Source organism: Falco peregrinus, chromosome 1 (genome assembly GCF_023634155.1).
Source record: "Falco peregrinus isolate bFalPer1 chromosome 1, bFalPer1.pri, whole genome shotgun sequence".
Lineage (NCBI taxonomy): Eukaryota > Metazoa > Chordata > Aves > Falconiformes > Falconidae > Falco > Falco peregrinus.
This window is the reverse complement of record NC_073721.1, coordinates 110705234-110722692: the sequence shown is the minus strand read 5'-3', so window position 1 is coordinate 110722692 and position 17459 is coordinate 110705234. Positions and strand designations below refer to the sequence as shown.

Sequence of the window (17459 nt, the reverse complement as noted above, 5' to 3'; positions counted from 1 at the left end):
TTATAAGTAACTTCAGTGCTGCTGCTAAACAAATGGAAGACAGCATTGTCATTCTGTGTAGGTGACAGAAGATGAACTTTGTTGTTTGAACTTCCAACAGACTGCAAAGAAAAATTTAGGTTATGATATTGGAGGGGGAAGCGTCAGAAAAGGAAGCATATCAAAAGCTAACCACAAACTCTGTGAAAATGTCTCAAGATGTTTCCATGTTGGGCTGGCAGAAGATGAAACCTATAGGGCTTTCATACAGGTCGCTTCCTTACTAGCCTCTTTCTGTTTAATGTTAGTTAGAAAATATATGAAGAACAAGAATGTGTGTTCAAGGTGTCTTGATAAAAAATAGCAGAAAATACTCCCTTCTTGTTCCATCTAGTGAAGGCCAATTGAGTTCAAAGGGCAAACAGCTGGTGGCTAGAATAAAGCATGCTAATGAGATTCAGAGAGACAGACTGAGACAAAAGGTGGTAAGAGTATGTACTGTAGGTTATAAGTAGTGGTGGAATGATTTTTAAATAATGTTATATATCAGAGAAGAAATGTTTGTCACTGGTGCATGTTAGGTGTGTTAACAGATTAACGTTATTTGTACAGTAGTATGACAATGCATTTGTAAAGAGAAAAGTGGTATCTCTCAAACGGACGTTCTTTGTACTGTATACCTATGGCAAAGAAAATGCAAATTCCGTCTTAAGATTTTGTGAAGGTTCAGATAACTCCTGTAGCCAGCTCCCCCAGAAATTCATCAGTCTCTCAGGGTTGGTGTTATTCATCATTATTCCTTCAGAGAGGCTCGTATAAATTTGAAGATGACAGAAACGGGAATGAGATTCTATGCATTGTATTTAATTTAATCATACTCACTCAGATTCTTAGCTATGACCTTGAGTTTGGTTGTACTTGTAATATACTTCACCAGAGCAAAGCTGAGCTTCTGGAGCATCGGATTTGTCAGGAAATGTCAGGTGTCTGCATCGAGTAGGATGCAGTGTAACTGAGAAATGACATTGGTACTATCCTGACTTTTAATCCATCAAAAGAGTAAAATTCCCTGCAGCCAGAATAGCATTGGAATGCTTATATAGAACTTCTCTTTCTTGCTACTGGACATCTCTATCCCACTGCTATGCTGGATAATCTTTCTTAGTGTTTTCCATCCACTGGGAATTGCTGGGATCAAAGCTGTGTCAGTCAGTTGCACGTTTTATTCTGGTAGACTAGCACTACATTGTCAAAATCTACTGAAGTCAGTGGGAATTGAAGGTATTTAGCACATTACGTGATCAGATAAAAGGTGCAGCGCAATGCTAAGACAGATGCTTTCAGAAGCTGCACTAGAAGAGATCATTTAACACAGATCAGAGATGTGTTCACATGAAAATACTGGAAGGCAAGAGCTACTTCTGTTCTGTTCACAGTGTAGATACCACAGTAATAACATTTCATTAATGCCCAAGACAGATGATATCTATGTTCTTTGCATAATACAATAACCAGAAATTATCCATTGAAAGGAGGGAATCCAATACATTGTGACCCACCTTCATCTTTGGCTTCAGGTTCACAGGAAACTTTCCCTCTAAACAGTTGCAGAGCTTGTGACTTATTGCTGCTGTCACAATGATGTGCACAGATCACCAGACTGAATGTGTTTTGCAGTGACTACTTGCAAGTGTTGGTATTTTTGCTTTGTCCCTACAAACACTATGTCTTCTGTCTTCTACAGAGATCTGTGCATTTTCTTTTAGTGTCAGTGTACTCTGGTACACATTCAGATTGTCAGTGCTGCAACAGGGTATCTCCAGCCACTGCGAGGTCACTCACAGTAAGTGCAGCATCATCACTTTTGGCTACATGAGCAGATATGGAACTTGATTTCATTATTTCTATTTGAATATTTACTGCTATTTATTTGTTCTGGTGCCCAGTTGCTGCTTTTTTCATTGTATTTGTTTGTCACTAAGGTCCAGGCAAAGTTTTGGAGGAAGAATATCACACTAGATTCGTGTGAGATATCACCTGGTTTTCTTCAGGGAAATGCTTTGAGCTTCTGTAGCATTTCTATCTTTCACTCGGGAGTGAGATCAGCGGCTGTGTACTCCAGCTGCCTGGACAGTTGGCTTGAAGATAAGTGCAGTGGGTTTGAGAGTGCCCTTGCTCGTTATCCACTAAGCAACGGTCTTTTTTGTGTGTTCTGGTTTTCAAATCTCAGTAGTGGTGCAGATGGTTCTGAGGAAGAGTTTGCACTACTGCAATAAAATGAACAGATTTGCAGAGATGTTTAGGGTGCCAGGAGAGCTCTCTATTTATGGCTTTTAGTTAATGTTCAAAATTTGTCCTTTGTATATTACTGAGGAATTTTCACAGAATCAAAAAGTAAGGCTCTTAAATAATAAACCTCAAAGCTTTATTTTCATTTTTGTTGCATCCTCCCTTGCTGCTCCAAAGATTGGAGAGCCAATGAATAGCTCCCAACCCCACCCCCCCACCCCCCAGTGCTGAGTAAGAACCAGACAGTTTCATAACTGCTTGGGTGCTCTTTACATGCAGATGGTAGGTAAATTGCTTGGCTGGCAAGAGCGCAAGTGAGCTCTTAAACCTGCTAGTGTGTAATGAGAAAAAAAGGTTGTAGGTTATACTGAGAAGAGTAATTATACTGTAACTGTTAATATGGTGTATGCTGTCCTTGTAGCAGTGCAGATCACAGCATGACAGATCTCAGGACAGACACTATCCAGGTCAGCTCCAGGAAAACGCTCATAAAAATATTGCTCCCGACTCTCACCAAAACGTGTGGACTAACCTACACTAGCAGACCCTCACATGGTATGAAATGGTGACTCCAGTGTGGCCTTCTTATTTTATGCCAGCTGAGTGTACCTGCCCCTAACAGGATCTTGCTTTTTCTTTGGATGCGCCAAGCAAAAATATGAAATAATAAGAGGCAAACAAATGGCAAGGACAGAGTGTATTAACATACAACTTTGTATCTTTTGCTGATTCATTTTTAGAATATGTTAGGAAGTATAAATATTTCAGTATTAGAGAGTACTAATGCGATGACCAATTTTAAGTTAGATGAATAAAATCTTGTACAACAGTATTGTACATGCTTTTGTTACTTCAGTGTCTAAAAACAACCAAGAGAAGCTGAACTGATCAGAAAAATGGTATATAAACTGCCGTAACAGCAAAAGGTAATCTATTTACCTTACCAGACAAAATCTTAGTAGTGCATTATTTACTTCACCCTATTCTTTCGCTTAAAAACTACCAACCAACCAACCCAAACACACCATACCACACAACTCAAACCCAAAACTGCGCTCTGTGTTAAGGGAAGAATAGTAATTTGTTTAATTCTCCCTTTTCCCATTTTGCTATTCCTGTGTTTTCTCCAGGATGTAAGGCCTTATGCAATTTGATAGTGTAACATCAGGAATGCCATAAAGGCAGTTTTATTTTTATACTGGGGCAATTAAAAAGAATTGGTCTACTCACAGCAAATTTGGAGCCAGATCATCTATGCCAAAAGTAGCAATAACTGCATTGTATAAGATAAGCTAGAATTGATTGTGTCTTCTCTGAAGCTAAGGACAAAAAATTGCTTATTTGTTATAAAAAATCTGGTTTGTAGCAAGATTGTTGATCTGCACATGGATTTTTATCGTTTATAAATAACTTACTGGAGTCTGGAAAACTCTTGACACCAGTTAGTGAAAGAACATAAACGACTGTAAATCCCTTAAGTAGTTAATGAAGTAAAAAAATACATGTTTGATATTCAAAAATACCTGTATCTGGAAAGAAGATGTTTTTATTCTGTATTAGATGATTTTGAAGGAAACAAAAGAGAAAAAATGTTTTATATGCTGAATTTCCATATTCCTGAAAGAATGAGCTCCAGTTGTTCAGTTTAATGACATATTTAAAATTTTATCACATTATTTTATTGAACATATTTTATATTAGTTTGAACCAATGTTTTCAAAGTTGAGCAAGAATTTGTGACACCCAGTCAGATATATAATATACTGTCTGAAGCTTGGCTCTCAGAAATGTAAACATTTCTTAACTTTGGCTTAGGAGTTCCTTCAAGCTGCTTTTTATCTGTCTTTTATATATGTACGTGTGTGTGTATATATATATATGTATATTAATATTTATATACGTAACACCCCCACCCAACTTAATAGGAGGGCTTTATCTCCCTGAAATTTTACAAATGCTACCTCTGCTGTTTTCTTAACATTAGAAAATAAGTGACTAAAAGACCAGATCTTGCACATTCTTAACAGCATGAATAAGGTTTGCCTTGAAAATAATCATATTGGATCTTTGAAAATTTTGTAGACTCAAACTGTAACCCACTACCATATTTTGAATCTTACCAGATCTAAAATCTGGTCTCCAGTAGGATAGGATACCATGTCACTACAGTATAGCACAAGCTGATTACTGATGAAAGCAAAAGGGACATCATAGGAACCAATCCCTCAACCTGTTGTGTTCAAGCTGATTTCTTCACCAGGTGTAGTCCCAGATACTCACAGAAATAGTTACCTGCAGCATCAAAGCTTTTGCTAGTAGGCTGAGCTATCATTTTTGGTTAGCTTTTCATTTTTTTAATTCCTACCTGCTAGGCTTAATGTGTGTATCTCCAGTTTTATGATCTATTAGGATGTCACAAGGGAGAGGTATACAATAACAGCATAATCACTTGGGAAACACATCTGCAATCTGCACCAAAATTTTGTGTAGGTTTCCCTACGCTGGAGTTACAGGAACATTTGGTATATATTGATAAATATTGAGCACTTTTAGCCTTAAAACCATAAATTCAAATCTGATTCCTTCATCCACATTGTAAAATTCTGTTTAACACTATTCTATCATTTATACTCTGTTTAAATTTTATCTTTTATTCAGTCAGGACAACGAAATGAGTAACTTGTAGTCCTTCAGTTGCACTTCTCTCTGTCCCAGACAAGAGTAATACTTGACTATTACTAACCCTTCTGGGTTGAATTGTTTGATTAAAGTTTTGTAAAAAAAAAAAAAATTGATTAAAATCAGGCTTAGCGTGATTAAAAAAAAATTTGAATAACTAGCATAAACAATATTCCTGTAATGAGCTCCACTAAGTTTTTTGTGTTCTTTACATGGCAGATTACTGTATACTTGCATCTAACTATAGTAAATCCTATTACATTAATTTTCATTGTACTGGTAATCTGATTAAAATAGTACAGCATTAACAGCCATACACATTGCAATGAGAACAGCTTTCTTCCTGAAAGTTAAAGATGTTTTTTTCATATTTTTAGTAAGTGTGCAAATATACAACTAAACACACAACAGGCTTCAACTAGGATTCTGAACAATTTCAACACATTCGTGAAACATCCAGCTAGCCTTCAGGCTTTATCTCTCATGGATGTGGAAACATTCCTATCAACATTTAATCAAATATATTAATGAGACTAAATAAGGGTCTGAATTGCTACTAATATACAAAATGAGGCATGCATATAATTTTTGGCAGAAGAAGCTCCTTAAATTTTAGTAAGATTGCATCTCATTTTGATCTATTTATCCCGATGTGTAAAGCTACCATGCACAGAACTCCCTGTACAACTACAAAAAAATGTAAAGGAAATGCAAGGAAGTAGTCTTTCTGGACAACTGAGTACAGCCTGATGAATTGGTCCTCATTCACGATTTTTCACAGTGGTTCTATAAAATGTCTAGTACAACAGTTCAGAAATAAGTATTTTTTTCTCAGCCTCCAATATTCTAAATTTTTGGTTTTTTGAATTCCACACCCTTGCTTCAGGGAACTATAATTATCCCCTGCTTCTCACAATCTTCCCTTCTCTCTTAAATATTTTGTGCTTGGAGGCTTCCCCATAAGGCATAAGATCTAAAAATGAAAATGAAAGCTATTAGCGACTCTACATGCCAGAATGACAGCAAGGTTTGGTCACACCTCACCTCAGAGTTACATACTCTCACAGTTCTAACAATACACTGTTAGCAAAACTAATTAATTAAATCTTTATGTACTGAGATAGTGATGTGTTGCAGATGCAATCTATTGCTTAGAATCTTTTCTGGGAAGTGATGTTGCTTACGCTTCTTTTTCTTTTGCATCTCACATTGAAATTGTATGCTTGGTGATTTCTTCCCTCCAGTAGTTTTCTACATGAATAAGCCGTATCAGAAAGCACTAATGGAATTCATGCATTGCCTATTTTTTTCTACATTAAGCTTGTTTTATCCTGTGCGAGGGTCATGCTTGTCAGGCATAATGTGATATTTGGATAATTTCAACTTAAGGTTTTTTCTTCTTTAAGAGTAAAATCTTAGAAGTACAAGTTTGCAAGAAATGGGTAAATGTAAAAGTACTGGATAGTGGCAGTACAAGTCCACTTTGTTCTAGGCTGAATCCTTCACTTCAATAGTATTCTTATTTTTGCAGTAACCTAGATTTGATATTAACAGTATAAAGCAGCTCCACATCAGACCTGGTAGAACAGCACTGACACTATTTGAACAGGCAGCCATTACTAAATAGCCCTGACCACAGTGAAACAGGGATACTTGCTTGCAAGTTTCTGGTAAATATTTTAATTGCTTAATCTAGTAAACTCTTTCTTCTTGATAATCCATAGTCAAATAGAAGTTATTTATTCTGTGAAGATCTTCTTCTTCTTTGAAAACATGGTGAACATTCTTTCATTCAAAGAAAAATTATTTATGTCTCTACTTTGGCAGCTCAACCGAATGACCAGGATAAACTGTTTCAGACAACCCAAGTTAGTTCTAAATGACTGTCAGTTTAATACCATATGCACTTAGACCCACAGTGTTCTGCCACCAGTCAAGCTAGCCTGTCATGAAGACACTTCAAAGAAAGGTAGAAAAATTCCCCTTTTGTAGATGGTCAATTGTGCAGTAAAGTGTGACAGGAAAATTTCTTTGAGTTTTTTTATTTGCCTTTTTATGATGGTACTGTATGTATCTATAGATTTTTATGTAACATGGAGTTATAGAAGAAACAGTAATAAGACCAGAAAAAGGCTTTGAATTTTATATAATAAATATATTTAATATGGGTATGGAAAAGCCCTAATAGATCCAAAAAAGTCAGAGATGTATTTTAAATACATAGATAGGAAACACATGAATGCACACTTTTTTTCTTACTTTTGACGGAGAAAATAACCCCTGGAGTCACTGCATCTGACATACTTGTAGATTCTAAGAAACTCTTTTGCCTTTGACAGGTATGATCCCTTTATTTTTCTTTCTGGAAATAAAATGGGAGATGTATGAAGCTTACACATGACAGAATGAAATGGCAAGAAAGTCTGTTTCAGTAGCTTTCTTGCCTGAAGGTTCTGCATTAATGCTCTTAGTTAACATAAATCTTTATTAACATTATGATTATAATTGACTAACTGTACAAATTAACAGAATAAAATATTACTAACAACTACTGCAGGAAAAGAACCATCTTTAGTAAACAGGAAGATTTACATTAGAGTAGAGATGGAGATCAGTCATCTAATGTCATGTTTTAATGTCAGTGTTGTATCAGTTTCTGGAATGTTGCCACTTTACCAACTGAATTGTGTAATTAAAAAGTTATGAAATCATATTAAATACCACAGAAGCATAGAATATGACACGTGTATTGAGATTTTTTATCAATCATTGGCATAAAAGTCAGCCAGGGGAACAAGAATATCCTAGGAATAAACAAAAAGTTAATTCTCCAGCATAGACAGTAGCACAATATTGAGAACTATATGGAACGGACAATATAATGTTATGAAAAGTCTCTGTTACATGCAGAGTACAGCTAAAATTATGACTATTCTAAAATGCAAATAAAAGATGCTATAAATAGCCATATATATGGCATATAAATATGCCATAAAACCAGCAACAAGTTTATTTAATGTTTGCTTTAGTTCCAATACAATTTTGACAACCTAATAATGAATGCAATCAAAGACTTAAAACGTGTCATTAAGGTCTAATCTACTCTCAAAAGTTTCTGATGCGGCTATTACAGTACTAATAAAGATGCCATTTATTCTGGTAAGATTATTTTTTTTCTTTTTACTCTTTTTATCTTAAGTAACTTAAGCATAGCCTTTTAAAAGTGCATTTCTGTAACATCTCCAAAGAGTGTTTTGAGTCAGACCTAACTCCTGTGAGCTCAGTCAAGACCGAGTACACAGGTGAGAGTTTGAAAAGGATGGCACCAAGCAACAACTGGCACTACAAGGATGTATGGTGGGCTAATGATAAAGGAAAACAAGATAAGTTTCCGCAATCCCTGTTGTAATGACAGGGTTACTGAAATAAAATCAAAGATCAGCAGAAGTAGATATGCTGTAAAATCTTGCTTTGCACTACCTGGAATCAGATATATATTCTAACAATATTAAGACTGAAAAAACAAAAGGCACAACTTGAGGATGGAAACAGTTTTATGCCACAATTACACTCCCTTATTCTTAGCTGCTGATGGGAGCTCCCAATGTACAACTGTCACAGTGGCATCCCCTTAAGTTGCAACCAGTCTCCTGCTGCTGACAACAGCCTGCTCTCCCTAAAAGCACCAAGGCACAGGTCATAATTAGATCATGGCATTAAATGCCACCTTCTCAGGGTCCATCCATCTACCTTTTAGACATCACTGTCCTTGTATAAACATACTATCTAGAGTGGAGTTTGCGCCAACTGCACATCCATTCAAGTGCAGCAGTACAATACATAATATTGAAACTTGTAACTGAAGGAGCAGTCTGCTCTTCTGAGCCAAGAAGTGCATTGGAAGGTCATCGTGGGGGCAGCTGTCAGAAAAGGCAGAGGCATCGCAGACTGAAAGCAACAGATAGATTATAGAGCTTGTTCTGATGTAAAGTCTGCAGTTAAGTTACCTAAGCAAATAAAATTAAGAAATTAGTACGGTTCTGCTTGACTTTGTACTGAAAAAAACCCTACGAAACAACTATATTAACTTGAAGTAACCTAATAGGAATTAAATTGCTTTTAAAATGCACGCTGGGTTCAAAAAAACCCATAAGCAGCTCTCAGCTTTCTGTAGTGAAGCAGAGTGTATCTTGTGAGACAGAATGAGTTTGCATGGAGAACTGCAAATATGACCAGACTGTCTCTCTTGCAGGGATATCTACTGTATAAATTTTGGACTTAGCTCAGCTAATGGGCCCACACAGGCCTCAGAGCTAACATGGGATGTCCAGATGCTTACCCTAATCTGGAAGCTGCTAATTGACTCTGTTAAAAATAGGCTGTTCATCTGAAAGGCAAGAAAGACAGGATCTTTTTATTCTTTCAGCTATGTAAAACATAGGTCCTTAAAGCAAGATGTTCTGAAAGGCAATATACAATGGAGCACCACTAAGGAGGAACAGGTATGAGAGAAACAGAAATCATGCCAATTAAAATTAGAGGATAAACTTTCTTCTTTAATATCCAGTTTTGGTCTCTAATGCACATCAAAAAGGGCATGGAAGATGATAAATGAAATATATAAAACAAGTTAATTTTTTAGTACCAGACTGATAAGAGTATAATCATTGAAAACTATAGAGCTAAACATGGAACAACTGTAATTGTTTTGCAAATTTAAATAGATTTAGGAACTCCTATTGAATTAAGAATAGGAATAACATTACAGACTTTTGAGGAAGTTGAATAAAGATTTGAATATGCAGCCAGGCTTCATTGTAAGTCTTTATGCAAGGTATTACTGGCGCATTCCTTAATCCTTTTTTTTTTTTTTTTTTTTTTTTTAATACAGACTCTTAAAATAAATCTATGCCTCAACCCTGCTATTGAAAAATCAATGTTTTGGGACTTTCTAATACAGAGTATTTTTTAGAACATAAAAAACTCTGAAAGCTCACCTGCTTCTTCCAGATTTATCAGGTTTCAAATAAACTTTGCTTCCCTTGTATCCTTACATTGTCTTATCTACCAAATTTCTACAACTACAACCATATTAAGACTGGATTTTTCTTTAAAGAATTTTTATATGAAATGAGAATAACATGTATTTTTCTAGCTGTCAGGTGTAACATTTAAACTGAAACGTGACATTTAAACTAGTACAGTCTCATCATTCTTTATGTCAGCATTTCTTACCATTTCAAGGTGTAAATGATTTTTTTCATAGGATTGCACAAGTGTAAATGAGTATTTCAATTACAATGTAAGTAGCATTCTACTAATGATGGAGAGAATAAAATCCAGCCCATACTCTCTTGTATCTTGTGTAGGCAACAAGCATTTTTTCAGTCAGCTAAATAATGACTAGGTACACGGAAGGAGAAAGCAATGTGTTGGTTTTACAGTTGTTTTTAAGGTAAAGTAAGATCTCCACAGGTTTTCAAACTGATTTGATGTTCTGTTTACAGAAGATACAGACTTTCCAGTTAGTATACTACTAGGATTGTTTAAGAACAAAAATTAATTCCTCCTCCTTAACCTTCCTAACTGAGGCAGCCATTTCTCTTTGCTTTTAATGCTTGATCTCTCCAAAGACAAAGAACACATTAACATTATCTTGAGAGCTGTAGATGCACAGGCTCAGACTAGGCATCAAGTTGGCATTTGAATTTTTAAATTGTTTGTGATACCGGATTTCAGGACATTTGTATACATCTCTGATTTCTTGGCTGAAAGTGCGAAGCCATCCATCTCATTAACTACACTAATGCAACTATTATGTTTCTAATTAAAATCTGTTGTGCTTATAAGTAATATATTTATCTTCTCTGCTTTCTGCATAATGAACAGGTCTAGGCAGAATGCAGCTGACTGCAGTCTTGAGGTACATATTACATATAAAACAAGAAAAATAATCACCAAAATGTTCATCTCTGAGCCATAAAGCCACAATGCTGTTCACAATATTTTTGCTAGCTCATAGTGCCACCTGAGGACCTCAACTCTGTAAGTATTACATCATACTATTTACAGTACAGCACCTTAACGAAAAGTTGTCACTTCCACCTGAATTTGTTTGTATCTGCATTCTGCAAAATGTTGACAGGGCATCTCTAGTCAAAGCATTTCCCACTGCTATTGCTAAGCACCACACTTTGCTCCAGTGGTGTTCGCGCTGAGGAGGGTCTCTGGTGCTGTTTTAGAATTAATTTCAAAAGCACTTGTTAAACGCCACTGTCTTCTGGAGCTCTTAGCGTGGAGCTGAAGGAGGAAGGCACAAAACTGAGGAAAGGTGCGAGGGTAACTGTGTCACACCTCAGGCAACAACCACATGGGTATGCGTTCAGCTGCTTTTACTGAGGCATCCACCAGAAGGTGGGCAACCCCTCTGAAAACATTTAATACTTTTAGTTTGACTTAATCACCAGCTGATTTTCAAACACCTTTTAGTTGCTTTCCTCACATAGGAATTAAAAAAAAAAAAAAAGGGTAGTGGTGTCGTTTTGTCTTCCCCGTGGCCTCCTCGGACGGCGCGGGGCATCCCCTCACAGGCTTGGCGGGAAACGCGGCTGCAGCACCGTCCCGCCCGCCTCCGCGCCTCACCCTCAGGTGACCCTGGCCTTCACCCGCGCCTCGCCCCCATCCTCCTGCTGACCCTCCCGCTCACCTTCGCCCTCACCGCCTCCGCAGGGCCGCCCCAGCAGGTGGTGAGGCGTTTGCTTCTGCAGCTCGCTTACCGCTAACCTACAACCGACATTGTTAGCCGGCAGGCGGTGGCGGGGCCGGGGGGGCAGGCGATTAAAATAACATGGGGCTGTTCTAGGCGCTAATGGGATTAGAGGCGAGGCGAGCGAGGCAGCGCGGAGGGGGCAGCGCTGCGCGGCGGCCGGGCTGCGGCATGGCGCCCCTCTGATGGCGGGAGGGCAGCGCAACAGCTGCGCCACATGGGCGGGGGCGGGATACCCCAGGTACCTGCGGAGGGCAGCGGGGCGGCAGCGCCCTGGGTGCCGGGCGGGGGCAGAGATGGCGGGGACGGCCCGCTTGCCCGGGGGGGAAGGGGAGGAGCGGGCCCCGCCGGCGGCCCGGCCTGTGGGGGCGCGGGGGTCAGCGGGGGAGGCCGAGGCCCCACGGCGGGCCTAGCGAGGGGCGCAGGCAGCCGGCAGGAGGCAGCCCAGGTGAGGAGGGGGCGAGCGGGCCGGGCCCTGGGCCGCAGCGGGGTGGAGGTGCGGCGGGGCGAGGGAAGGCGCGGCGGCGGGCCGGGGGGCAGAGCGCGGGGTGCGGGGGTCTGAGGGAAAAGGGAGTGCGACAGCGGAGGGAGGAGGAAGGGAGCGCGGGCCCGGGGGAGGGCAGAGCGCGGCGGGAGGCGGAGGAGAGCGTCAGCTGGAGCGGGGATAGCGGGAGCGCGGCGGGAGGCGGAGGAGGAGAGCGTCAGCTGGGGGCAGAGATAGAGGGAGTGCGGCAGGAGGAGGAGGAGAGCGTGAGCCGGGGGGGCAGAGAGAGAGGGAGCGCGGCAGGAGGAGGAGGAGGAGGAGGAGGGGGAGAAGCGCGACGCAGGGACGGCAGATGCCTGGAAATAAAAATTTGATGATTGCATGCAGCGGCTGGAGAGACTCTGTCGGTGGCGGCGGCGGGGACGAGGCAGGGACAGGGGGGGCGACGGCAAAATGAAGTATCAGAAATACCTGACTGTCTTGCAGATGGCCATAGGGGTGACCGCCTCCAACAGGGGCAGTCTGATGCCCTTAAAGAGGAAGCTGTGGTGAGTAGGCACAAACGGGGCCGGCGGCACTGCGGGCCGGGCGGGGGGCGCTGCGCCGGGCCGAGGCGGGCCGCGGCGGGACGGCCGGGCGGGGCGGCGGGGGCTTTCCCTCGGACGTGACGGCCGGGCGGCAGCGGGCCTGGGCTCCCGGCGGGCACAAACTTCGCGGCCCATTCGCTGCCCGTTGTGTGGCGCCCGCCGGGAGGCGGCGGCGGTGCCCGAGGAGCTGTCCGCGGCCGGCCCGGCGCTCGACGCGGCCGGGGGAGGCACGGTTCCCGCGCATCATGACTCCCGGTGCCACCGGGGAGAGCCGGTGGGCGCTGGGCTCGGCGCGGCTGCGGCGGCCCCGGCTGGGGGGCGCGGGAGCCGCTGGCGCGGGGTCTGCCCGCCTGCGTGACAGCCCCGGCGCTGCTGTCGACTGCGGCGCGCTCCGCTCCCCGCCCGGGGCTGCGCGGAGCGGCCGTGCCGAGCCCCCACCCCGGTTCTGCCGGCCGCGGTGCCTGAGACGCGGGGAACGGCAGATGCGAGTCCAGCGGGTTCGCGAGCGGTAAAGCCGGTGATGCTCCGACACGGTCGTTCTTCTGTAAAGCCTGCTTGCCCCCGACTTGCTGCCACCGTTTCGGTGCTGGCCGATGGTGTGCTGAACAGATTTTTCTGCATGAACCAACAATACGTTACAAAAAATGTATTGAAGTATAATGGTGTAATGTGGGTGAGTAGGGCACCGACAGGCTTATGGTACTGCAATACCCAGTCACGCCTGGGCTGGTAGGAGCCCACTGCTAGCTTGGCTGAAGCTGTGGGATATGTGTCATCGTAAGGACAAACTGTAAGGAGAAAATCTTTGAACTCCTGAAGTCAGATTTTCTGGGAGGGAAACATCGACAACAAATTAATATGCTGAGAATTTCTTGGCTCTAAAAGACCAAGAGTAATATTTAGGTGGTAACGGTCATACAGTTGTCTTTCACAGTGCTTACGTGTTCCTAGTGAAGGAAACTAAAGTCTCACAGAAAGCATAATAGGTCATTTTATTTAAAAAAAGGTAGTTCACAAATAGAAATGTTTTTATGTCAGCAGTTGTAACAAAAATGGGCCTTACATGAATTGTAGAACGTGGGGGTTTTGCCTTTTTTTTTTTTTTTTTTTTTTTCCCCTCCTTTCCCCATGTTGTCAGCTAGCATAGACAGTGTCAAGGAAATACATCACTTGAAGAAACATAATGTGGAACTAGTAATCTTTCTGTCATTAATTCCACATCTTGCTATTCATTGCAGATAATGCAATTTGGCAAACCTGTTCATCCTAACTGTAACGTACAAAATCAAATGTAGTCTTAGGTAAAAAATATGTTGTCATATAGATAAGTTTCATTACATTTAATCAAAGGTTTTAATAATGTTTTCAGTGGTTTGGTTTTGATTATGTAAGTTACGTTAAAGTGTACCTTACCTACTTTATTCTCTCCAAATGGCACTCCTGCCTGTGTGCAGCACTGTATGTATTGGTGTATTACTTCTTTAAAATAAGTTTAATTAAGGGTACTGTAATTTTAACAGTTGTTCTATTTCATATTTCTTGTGTCTCTTGGAAATGTCTTCTTTGCTGGTGTGTTAAATTGAAGCTACCTGTATTTCTGTACTTTAAAAGTAAGCCTGAAAGGATCCAGTTCAACTCCTATTTTAGGTCTTCAGTTTGAGTTAGATCAGTTTTATATTGCCTGGTTTCATGGTGAGATTCTGTGCTTTTTGAGTTACAGCAAAACAATACAGTGGATCCCCACGAACAGGTATGATAAGCATTGCATTTCACAACATTTGTAACTTGACATGTTGCTGCAGTGCAACGCTGTGTGAAGATTTAGTTGACTAAAAGTGTTAAGGAACAATAAGGTGGATTTTTTTTATATTTTAGGGAGATGTATGAATTACTTGAGCATTTGAAAGCATGTCCCTGGGATATTCTTTATTAGGGGACATGATATTATGTAGTCACATTTCCTTTGAGAACTTTTAATAGCTTTAGGCATTATCTGTATGGATAGAATTTATGCTTATGGATGAAATACTGTATTCTGATGCATTTAGAGATACGCTGAAAGATACTGTGCCATGTTAATTTTTTTATTTGTGCATAGTCTGTATCAAATAATACGTTAAGAAAATGTGAACATTAGAAGAATATGTTGCTGTTACTAAAATCAATGCAATATTAGTGTATATTTCCAACATGTAAACCAAAAGTATGTTCCAGTACTGTATCATTGGAAATCTCAAAAATACCTAAAGAAAATGTATAAATCAAGTCAGTCCATAAGTGGAGGATTCTTTTTCATCTCTTTTTTTAATTTATTTACTTATTATTAAAAAAAAATTACTTACAACATGCTGTTTAACCGATCAGATTCATAAACTCTTTCATGTGTCCATATTGTAAGTGGAAGCGAAGACATAATTTAATAAAAAAGGGTTAAAATACTCATCTTTTTGTTGGTGGAGATTATCCACCTGAATCCTACTGAATGAAAATGAAAAAGGTAGCAGCAATGTTTTGTTTCTTTGTAGAGCATCTGTCACTCCAATTTTCTCCTGCTTCCCCAGCCCCCCAAATGTAAGTCCTATTTTTTGGTGCATGAAGGCAGAGCTACAAATGAAAACAAAAAAGATGGACACTGGTGTCTTATGATGGGTTAAGAATAAATTGTTATAAACTAGCTGAGAACAAAACAGACTTGAACAAACAGAACTGATATGTCCCACAGGCTTCCAGTGGGCAGTGGTGGAGCCAGAAACTTGCTTGTGTTTAATGGGGAGCCTCATCATTTTATGATGAGGTTTACTTGGGGCAGTAGAGTTTTGATCTCGGTGGTGGAGGAAGTTGCTGGAGGCCTGAACTGCTGATTCAGACCCTTTCCCGTGTTTGTGCAGCATTGTAATCTAATACGTAGGAAACTAAATGAGATGAGTAGGATGTTTATAATAGTCTTGCTAGGGGGACAGTATGTGGATACAAACCCCACCATCATAACCCTGCTAATGCAGGGGGGACTAACATTTGCGAAGGTGCTCAGAAAAAAACCTAACTACCAAGCTGGGAGTACCTTAAAACAGTAAATTGACATAAATGTTTATTGCAGTTCCGGTAAGTGCAACCTGAGTGCTTTTACAATAGCGCAGTGCTAAATCACATTATTAAGGGGAACTACACAAGTAAACCATAATTTCTTGTTGCACTGAATATTATGTTTCCCTGCTGTAAGGAGAAGGAGCAGGCAAACAAAAAAGGAACACGATATCCTAGCACCTCACATAACTCTACGCGCTAATACTCCCTTCTGTTTCTTAGAGCATTTGCCTCTACTTTGAAAGGCTTCTTCTGCCCAGGCTTGCTCCTGTTACGTTCCCTTGGTGCATGGGAGTGCAGAGTCATGAAATAAGACAAAAATCTTGGTTAGTGATAAGTTTTCATTGTGAAGAACATTATGGAAATGGCTGAGGCTATTTCATGTTTAAATTTCCTGCATCTTTTAAGAAAATGATTGGTAGTTGTCATAGGCAATCTAGGTTAAAGAAATGAATGCAGATGCAGTGCGCTACAGAATTTGAATTTTAACAGGATCTAATTTGCTTGTTTGGTGCTGTTGTTAAAAGAATGTGTGATAGAGAAGCCTGGATGTTAAACGATGGCTTCTTCTTGTAAGATACTGCACAGGCACATTTATTTTTAAACATAGGAGTAAACTTATTTGAAATCAGTGAGGAGTAACCGGCGTGTCTGGAATTAAGCATCCACCTAAAAGCTTTGTTGAGTCAGAGTCTTTGTACTGAGGTTGGAGCTTCCATGTAGAAGTCCAGGTTTATAATGAAGGATGTCTGTTTTACCATTAGGACCATCCCTAGGGAGAAAAGTGCCATTGTTGAAGTTCTAAGTAGAGTCATATTTAGAATAATCAAATAATGGAAAATGTCACTTTAGTATAGGAGAAAGCATCAAAGACTGAATCTCTTGGGTGTCTCTACAGAGCTATGTGGAAAAGTACAGATCACCAGAATGGATGTTATTCTTTTTTGATTACTGGTTTCTGTTAATATTTCTTTGAAACGGGGATACCTGTTTAAGTTTAGCCCATTGTAAGGTTGTATTTATGTTGCAAATCAATTAATAGCTTCTTTTTTTTCTGATGGAGGCAGGATACTGTGCTTAGAACTGAAGGTATTTACAGAGGCACGTAAGAATTTGGCATAGCAGCTGACTGCTCACTGTTACTGGTTCTTATTTCAAATTTGCCTTCCCCCCCCCAAACAAATACTAATATTGAGCAACTGTAACTGTTAGGGCTTCCTGTCTGATCAGTGGGAGTAAGTTCCAGCTTGTGCACCCTTGTATTGTAGGCAGAAGACATACTGATCACATTCAGCTGAGTGCAGCTGATGTCCTCACTCTCTAGTATTGAGGAAGCCTGTCTTCTAATGGGAGGACATATAATTATGGAAATTTTATACAACTGTTAACTGAGATCTGTATAACTGCTAAAGGTAGAAATTTCTGAGGAGTTTGGTTTACATGTTGTGAAACCATTTCTAATAGTAATTTGCTAGAAGTACCTGAATTTTTTGTAAGATAGGCAGACAGCTTGCTTTGTGAGTCTTGTTGAGGCTATGTAGTTGTCAAAAACTTGTCCTCTCTGCGTTAACTCTAGCATTAATACTATACT

The 17459-nt window shown here is 40.3% G+C and overlaps 1 protein-coding gene across 7 annotated transcripts in view; it reads left to right on the top strand.

Annotated features, from left to right (window-relative positions):
• The window catches only part of TJP1 (tight junction protein 1), a 198922-nt gene that overhangs the window by 20603 nt on the left and 160860 nt on the right, over window positions 1–17459 (top strand). For 3 of the 7 annotated variants that reach the window (XM_055807839.1, XM_055807833.1, XM_055807829.1), the window contains exon 1: window positions 12431–12745. The exons of 1 other annotated variant lie outside the window; for it this stretch is intronic. In XM_055807839.1, coding sequence (XP_055663814.1) covers window positions 12579–12745 — 167 coding nt within the window. In that variant the 5' untranslated portion in view covers window positions 12431–12578. Of the gene's footprint in view, window positions 1–12430; window positions 12746–17459 lie in introns of those variants that run through there. 3 more of the 7 variants (XM_055807870.1, XM_055807863.1, XM_055807850.1) reach the window with 2 other exon arrangements.